At 47.3% G+C, this 8,406-nt stretch overlaps 3 protein-coding genes across 3 annotated transcripts; 2 read left to right on the forward strand and 1 right to left on the reverse strand.

The window, feature by feature from the left end:
• Positions 1–1,997: 1,997 nt before the first annotated feature.
• CONPUDRAFT_27350 (uncharacterized protein) lies at positions 1,998–5,479 on the reverse strand (the record flags this gene model as incomplete). Its single annotated transcript, XM_007777751.1, has 13 exons — positions 1,998–2,309; positions 2,367–2,549; positions 2,602–2,765; positions 2,815–3,250; positions 3,310–3,665; positions 3,728–4,001; positions 4,050–4,266; positions 4,325–4,407; positions 4,463–4,641; positions 4,691–4,799; positions 4,857–5,120; positions 5,172–5,405; positions 5,456–5,479. Coding segments are annotated over 13 exons (2,835 nt in total), but the record flags the coding sequence as incomplete, so codon positions are not given.
• A 1,212-nt stretch (positions 5,480–6,691) lies between these two features.
• Positions 6,692–7,256, forward strand: CONPUDRAFT_160607 (uncharacterized protein; the record flags this gene model as incomplete). The annotated part of the gene is made up of 2 exons (XM_007777752.1): positions 6,692–7,048; positions 7,110–7,256. The coding sequence occupies 2 exons, from the start codon at positions 6,692–6,694 to the stop codon at positions 7,254–7,256; spliced, it is 504 nt and encodes a 167-aa protein (XP_007775942.1).
• Positions 7,257–7,406: 150 nt separating this feature from the next.
• Positions 7,407–8,125, forward strand: CONPUDRAFT_160608 (uncharacterized protein; the record flags this gene model as incomplete). The annotated part of the gene is made up of 4 exons (XM_007777753.1): positions 7,407–7,535; positions 7,596–7,715; positions 7,777–7,886; positions 7,939–8,125. 4 exons carry the CDS (start codon positions 7,407–7,409, stop codon positions 8,123–8,125), a joined length of 546 nt encoding a protein of 181 aa, XP_007775943.1.
• Between the last annotated feature and the right edge of the window lie 281 nt (positions 8,126–8,406).

Consider the following 8,406-nt stretch of genomic DNA (forward strand, 5'->3'; position numbering starts at 1 on the left):
TACACCGCCAAAGTGCACAAAGGGAAATGTGACCTTGAACGGGTAAGGTTGACTGAATCTGCACGTCAAAGCGTCTCGCGACCTTGGCCATCGCTTGGGCCAACCTTACATACTGAATTGTTGTCCAAATATCAATCCAACCTTTGACAAACCCTCGACCATATGTCCATGCAACCATGAGACCGAGATCTAAGCAAAACCTTTCTACAACATGGATAAGGTATTTATCTGCTCATTTTTGCATTGCATGTGTCGAACTCCACCCAACGCTTTGACCTCCCTGTACTTATATACTTGGTGAGCCCCCCTATCGATATCCTTCACTCGCCTTGCATATCATCATGCCGCTGCCCATCAAATCCGAGAGTCCCGATAACGCCCCAGATACTGTGCCGGTCGCATCTCTGTGTCCCAATAGGACGCTTACAATCAACTTCGGGCCTTGCGCACCTCAAAACTTAGTGAGTTAATTACCCGCACTTCATCAGCTTACAGTATTAATCGTTCACCCTTCCAGACACTCAATATAAGCTTAAACTCGGGAACTAGAGCTGAGGATGAAATCGTCACTATTGGTGATGCACACAAAAACGCGGCACTGGACCAGGACTCGGAAATGCCCAGCCAGTCAGGTTGGGATCGGCATGTATCTGTACCCAATGTCTCAGTGTGTGAAGACACCAAGGCCGGATCACAGACTGCATCAGAGACCGAGTCGGAGACCGAGCCCGAGTCGGAGACGGACAGTGAGGTGTGTTGGCTTCTCGGCGAAATCAAGAAGTCCCGACACTGCACGTCCATTTATGAAAGTGCACTGCACTCACGTCGTGCAGAGCTTGCCCATGCACATGTATCTAAAGGTACTTGTCCGATTTTGCCATGATTTATCTCACCAGCTCATGTTTATTGACAGCATCTGAATACGGTAGTCGTCCTCACAAGCGAGCCAGAGTTTCGTGAGGATTCCCATTTCTATACACCATTATGGCAGCCTACAGCATGTTATAGCACGTGAATGCGAGGTGTATTAATGTGTGCTCTAATGTTATGGTATAAACATGGATTTGTTTTGGTTTAAGTGACGTAGGGATGTGTTCAGGCCCCTGCTTCAGTTTTTTTGCTCAGCCTTTTGCTCACGACCAGGCTTGTGGAGAAGACGCCTTGACCAGAGCGCATGTCCATCAGAGCCCGGCCGTGGGCGGCGAAACTCAACTTCAGCATTTCGGGGCCTCAATGGGGCACGCGCGAGGGTTTGCGGAACGGGGCACCTGCGCCCACCTCCGGAAGCAGCATGAGATGTAAGAATGAGAGACGCGCTCGCGTCTGTGAGGAATATAACAGCGGAGTTTCAAATAAGGAAAACCAAGCAGAACCAAATAAAGGCGCGCCGAACACGACATTGGCACAGTATACACCAAATCACACACGGCTGAAGTGCTAGAATGGCCGACTTTCCAGAATTTGACATACTTTAACATATATACAGTATCAATAGCATTAAAATCGTTTGTATCACCAGCAAAATAATTGAGATGCCAGGCAACACATGCCAACATAATTCAATGTCCGATTCCCAATATAGAAGGCGGAGTTCAATCTCTGTATACGTCTCTCGCACGTTTACCCTCTCAGCGTTCTCTTACTTTATTTCTGCTGCTGAAGCATACACGGACTGCACAACTCGGGTAATTACGCTACGGGGCACCAACCTATTGTTCTTGGCGGATTACCCTGTTGTTCAGTATATGCTATGCAGCAATGTTTCTCTTGATACAATAGTTTAAAACAATCCGGCGCACAGTGTACATCAAATCTAATATAGGAGCAAGCTACTATACTTTGAGATTAACACGAACACGTTTTTGTGTAGCCCTACTTGACTCGGATAGCGGATCTCCACTGCTTGCTACCACCTCTTTGCGCTTGCCTTGCACAGTATGAGAATTAAGTGCAGCACCTGTGGGATCAGTAGCAAGCTTTGCGACCTTAGCTGCATCACGTTTTGCCTGTGCCTTCTCGCGTTTCTGAGCATTGTCTGTCCGAAGCTTGCTGGCTGCCATGCAGTGATGCAACTTGCGGTCAGCATACAGAGGTTTTACTGCTACCAAATTTCGTGGCAATAGCTTCCTGATGTGCCCGGCATTGTGTAGGGCATGTAAGTTCAAGATGAATTGGTCGTCATCTGAATGCTGGATTGCATGAACAACTCGTGTGGTCTCCTGGCGCTCCTGCCTCTCATTGTGAGATGCTTGAGCCATGCACCCGCCCGCTCTGCAGTTGTGTTGAACAGAGCAGAGGCAAAGGATATCCTGATCAAATGTCATTAATTTTAACGACACTCGTTATCAATACGACTAACTGCATACCTTTGATCCGACCGTCAGATATTGTGAATGCTGATCTGCACGCCTTAGAGATGGCATATCAAATTCTGGATGAGGTTCGCTACTCATGTAGAACTGCTCGACCGTGACAAGCCCTCTGTCTTGGACACGGATGCTCGATGTTTGCACCACAATCTCACAAATTCTGCCAGCAACAACCTGTTGCTTAAACATCAGGAACCAAAGATGAAAGCTATCAAATAGGTTGTGAACGCACCACTCCAGATGCAGAGACTAATACCCATGACCCAACCTTACAAAGATCGCCCACATTTGAAGTTACTGACACACCAAAGCGCCATTTGGACTCAGGGGAAGTGGATAGCAAGTCTTCAGGTGTGGCCCACACACTCTTGGAAGCACGGGTGGTCTCCCAGACAACTGCTGTGGCACTGCGAATTGGAACCGGCTTGATTTCACCTGTGGTCACCAATCATCAGTAGATGATTGCTTGAGTGAATGCCGCATATACCTGCTGACCGCTCACAAGCTGGAGCCCATCCTAAGTGGTTTTGAAGCACAGGCTCCTCATGCAACAATTGGAGGACATTCTTGGATGCGCATACCCAGGAGCCATCCTCATACCAATACCCACCACTAAGTATGTGCTTGATCCGATCCATTGAGGCAAATTTGGTGGCAATATCTCGACTGGGTGCCAAGTGATTGCTCAGGATAGAGCAGAGGCGAAATACCGCATTGAAACACTCGAATATTTCGGTTGAATAACGCACTGCCGGACCAAAGCGACGTATATCTTCTTCAAGATGAATCAGGACCTGAAGTTTCATTTTCTGAATTATTTTCGATGGCTCTAAGTCGTCCATGGAGTCCAAGACGTTGGCAATGGCTACTCTTAGGTCAATCTATGAGCACAATCAGAGCTATACTTCAAGAAAGATTACTGAATAAAATTGAGACTTACAAAGTATGTGTCGAGATTATTAATCTCTGGTATCCACAACAGTGCACCAAGAGATCCAAGCGATTTAATGAGGTTAAACTGTGCATGGTTGACCAGGCCATGAACATGAAAGACCATTGTTTGCATGAGTGTCTTGAAGTGTTTTCCGATAAGGTTGTTCCGGTACTGCATCATATAAGCAGCACGGATGGGAGGGACATTCAAACCATCAATGTCGGTGGACTGGAGACGCAAAGCGAATATGTTCTGCTCATTCTCTTTCCAACCATTGTGGAGAAACCACCATACGTATTTTGCAACACCAAGAAGTATGGTGTGCAAGATCTCGACTGGCGTATCTCTGCAAGGATCAAGACCTATCATAATTCCACCAATGAAGTATAAGCCACATGTCTGGCTCGTTTGAGTGGCCACTTACCGGGTACAGATAGCAGAGGGTTCATCCATTGACCTGGCTGCTCATAGAACCATGCAGATATTTGCTCGTAAATTTGCTCGTGCGTAAGATTTGTGGTTGAGGATAAGTGACGCGATTTTTCAAGTAGAGTGTCAATCCAATGTTGTGCAATCTTATCCTTGACACCTGTCGCTGTTTGAAGGTCTTTGATGGGCTTCTCAACACCATACATTGCCAGGTGTATTTGTCTGAGGAGAATCGAGCGTGTATATTCAGCTGTTCGTGGTTCTCCAGCCTGGATGAAGTATGAGAAGAAAGAGTGACTATTGGAGACCTGACTCACAAAGTGTAGTGCATGATAACCTGAATCAGTTCCTGTTTCTTCCAAAGGACCACCATTCTTGCACTTCCGACACTTGAGGTTCGCATTTCCACCCATATGTGAGCACTCTTCAGACTGCTGTGGATTATCTGCAGGGAGCGATGGGATTCTCAAAATCACACGACAAGGTCTATGAGTTACTGCATTGAAGCAGCGAACTGGATTCTGATGTGTTTCTCTAAACAAACAGGTTGGTCAGCATAATTGCACGGAAAAAACACCAGAAGTTTACTCACTTTACCTGCTCTGTGACAGCTGCAAACTGTTCCAGAGCTGACGCATGTGGTGATGTAGACACAAATCGCACGAAATATTCTTGCTGAAAGCAGTTGATTATTAGCCTTGAATTTGACATTATGCAGCTAATGACACACCTGGAGTAAGCGTCCCGGCAAGTTTGAGTTTACCATATAGATGTTGATATGTTTGTTATACTGTTTGCTTTGATTTCCGGAGACATCATCGCACCATAGAGGACACATAACCACATAGAGGTCATCTCCACCAGCAAGCTCTCGAAGCTTGCTGGGCATTTGTGGAACAGACAAAATATCTACATGGTGTAATATTAGCACAAGTCTGTCGTACAGAAACTGGCTGACCTGTCCATGGGATCTTATCTGAATATCTGAGGGAAAGCGTGGGGTAATTGATGCTAAACTCATCAGCTAAATGACTTTCAACACCATCCACATTAATCCTCCACCCTTCCTATAAGATAAACATAATATATCAGAACTGACCATAATGCATACAAAGAACACACACCGGCAAGACTGTGACAGTTTTGCAATCAGCATACAGCTGACCTTGCCGCATCACCCATGCTTGAGGGATCACCGGCTGCTGAGAACGAAGCAAAGCCACCTCACCAATGTAGAACTGAACTCCATGGCGTGAATACATCGGTGTGAGCTCGCTGGGATCAAACTCCTTCCATCGTTGGGCCTGCCATACTTCAGAGAGTGGTCCTTGGCCAACATCCTCGGGATAAAACCGCAGATGTTGAGCAATTTCAGGATTAGAAAAGTCCTAGAGGGTGATTATCAAAGATAATCCAGGAATTAAAACAGCAGTACTTACACGAGCTACTGAGTCGCGGATGTTATTCACATGGAAGTGATTTCCCAGCATGGACGTGAACGGCTGGGGTTCTGATCCACATCGTTTCCGAAGCTCACTCTGAAACTTACGGAATGCATCAAAAGACGGGACACCAGGAATGTTACACTGCTCGAGAAGCCACAAGATCAATTTGAACTGTGCGCTTGACATCCTTAAACGCGGCAAGTTATCTAGAATATCCAGAAGCATGGTCTGAGGCGAGATTCAGAGTAGGAAACTTGAGCTATAAGTCTGGAGCTTACCACTTTGTTAGGATATGGGGAATAAGTCAAATCTTTGGTTATATGAGGGTCAAACCGAGGGTGAACATCGTCTTCAGATGCAGACCTCAGCAAGTCTGGTTTAAGCATGCATAAGAATAGGTTGAATGTAAGATAGAACAGATTTAGAGACTGACCCATCTCACGGAAATTCTGAGTTACATTTGAGAGTGCAACATCATCGTCATCAATGAGACCTGCTGCAACAGCATCTGCATGCTCTGCTTCCATGACCAGCAGTTGCAGTTGCTCTGAGATAGCTTCTTGCTGAGAAGCCGTGTTCGATGTAAGTGAGGACATAAATGCAGGTATGACTGGCTCAAATGCAAAATCGTGGCTTGTGTGCACCTCCTCAGTGGTGATGTCGTCGGTTGAGACTGTGGGCTGCACAGTTGCATGCATGCTGGGTCTCGAAGCACTCGACAAGTGCCCATGAAAATAATGAGCTTGTGCAACGTTAGATACACCATAAAATCGGTCTGCAGCAGTGGTGTACTGCGCTCTTGTCAAGTCCTGTTGGCTGGCGCAAGTGACAGCTTTGCCATGCCCTTCCGAGTCAAGGTGCTTGCTCATGCTTGCTTTGGTGATCCAAGGAATGTCAGGTGAAAAGCGAGCACAGATTTTACAGCGCACCTTCCCAGCCTGGGAAGGATGTGCCTCAAATGCTACAAAATAAATAACAATAAAAGTCAGAACTGCAAAATACTGGATTTGCCCTTCGCTGCGAGAGACTCAGACGAATGCTGCAGTCCGGCAAGCATCGCAGACTCAGGGGCTGACATGTACTGACCTGGTGGCAGGGGCTTTGACGCTGGTGGCATGCTGGCGTTTAAGCAGAAAGCGCTCTCGGAGAACAGCTCAGGTATTATAATGCCCAATCAGACCGCTTTGACCTCTGCTTTGACTCTGAGCACGAAGGGGAACTGCACAATAACAGATACCACGGGACGCAAAGTCAAAGGATCCAAATCGGGAAGTCAAAGCTCCTGTCTGTCGCGCTTTGACGCGACGGACATGGGCCAAAGCTTCTGCAAAGCTTTGGCTGCTCTCCTTGCACTTGGCATCCAAGCGTACATTGCAGAACGCAAAGTTGACTTGTTTTGAGCCACCACCCTGGTCACCCGATGTCTCTTAAACCCCCTGCTCATCCCCTCATGCCTCTTCATTGGCAGTACCTCCAGCACCCATTCTCCTCTCTCTCGACTTCAACGTTCTTTCATGCCGCAAGACTCTCCCACTCTTATCGACCCCAACCTCCTTTCACAAGGAATTGCCCTCGACCCTATGGACGCATTGATGGCTGAAGTCAATCGTGGGCTGGCAGCCACTGGCAATGGTTCCCTTCACATTGAAAACGGCTCACAAGATGGCAGGCCCGAGGCTGAACTCGAAGATGATGGGTTCTCTCATTCGATCTCCAGCCAGCTCTCTATCCCTTCCTCCCAAAACCTTCCTGTCTTTACTTCCCTTCCCGACAGCTTCACTGTTGAGTCCAATGTTCACTTTGGTCAGCAAGTGAAGCGAGGAGTGGACCTCTCTCCCCAGGCTGAGAATGCCTTCGATATCTTCTGTCAGGTGCGTTTTTACGATTTGTATCTGTGTTTTACTCTGACATCCGACATCTTTTCCTCTTAAGGCACCCACCCTCCAGCACCACCTTATCCTCCTGTATCTTCGCATGCTCATGGTGGAGGATAAGATTGCTGTGAAGGCAGCTTTGTGGAAGATGAGCAAGGAGCTCGAGGCGAGTGGCATTTCCTTTCATGACTACATACCACTGTAACTTTACGAGCACTGCAGGAGACTGCCAAGACCTATGCTCACTGCTTCCTTCTGTCGCCGACCACAACATCCTATCGCGGGAACGTTGTTGAGTGCATTGTGGTATGTGCTTATTCTGCTATCCTCTGCACGTCATATCAACCTGTCCTCCATGAAGGGTGCTATGCGAGAGCTCAATGTACCTGACCTCCCTCTTCCCCACGAGATCTCGAAGCTTCGAGTGGTCGAGACGTGTATCAGGAATACACTCAACGCTGTTAGATGCAGCCTCAAGGGCCAAGTGAGTGTTATCTGTTTGTGCTCTGTGAACACGTTTTGACACCAAGATATCATGTACCAGGTTGAGAAGTCATTAGAACCTGGTGCAACCACTCAAAATGTTGCTGAGCTTACGATGGCTGCTCTGGGGACGTCTCGGATCAAGGCCACTCTGCAGCACTACATGCGATTTGCGTTCTTGGTCAGTGCTTCATTAGTATAAGCATAGTTTTGAGCTGATGTAGTCCTGTTATCTTCGACAGAGGTGGGTTTCTACTTCTTACCCCGACGCCAGCGAACAGTATTGGATCAAGGTCGACGAGAAGCTCCTCTTTGCGAGAAGCAAATACCAGTCAGCAACCGACCTTTCTGTGTACGTCTGCCCACCTCCTCGTGCATTGTTTGTTGCTCACTTGTGCATACAGGTTCTTTACAGCAATCTATAATAACGACGTCCAGAAACACGGCAATCCCACCAGCACTCATCACACTGTTGTCGCTCCCAACAAGATCTCCGAGTTCCAGAGTGTTCTCAACCGTCATGCCGGTCTCGTTGTGCCGCCCCCACCCGAGGAGGAGTCTTCGAAGAAGAGAAAGCGCAACAAGGCTTAGTGGGTCAGGGATACTTGAGCTCAGCTATATTTACTTGCTTTTATGTATCTGGTTCAATGAATATAATACCAAAATCTGTTCCGCATCATTCTGAAACATGTTCTGAAGCCTCAACCAGCATTTTCGTGAGGCAGTCCAGTCTTTATGCGAATGTCGTCCAAATCTCGCCTAAACCTTTCTTGCAGCTTTTCTGAAGTGCTTGCCAAGGTTTACATGAGATGTCGGAGAACATGTCCCTCAAATCGTTCAGTCGCGAAATGATTCCTGAAGACACTCTATTT

This window comes from Coniophora puteana (assembly GCF_000271625.1).
Source record: "Coniophora puteana RWD-64-598 SS2 unplaced genomic scaffold CONPUscaffold_39, whole genome shotgun sequence".
NCBI lineage: Eukaryota > Fungi > Basidiomycota > Agaricomycetes > Boletales > Coniophoraceae > Coniophora > Coniophora puteana.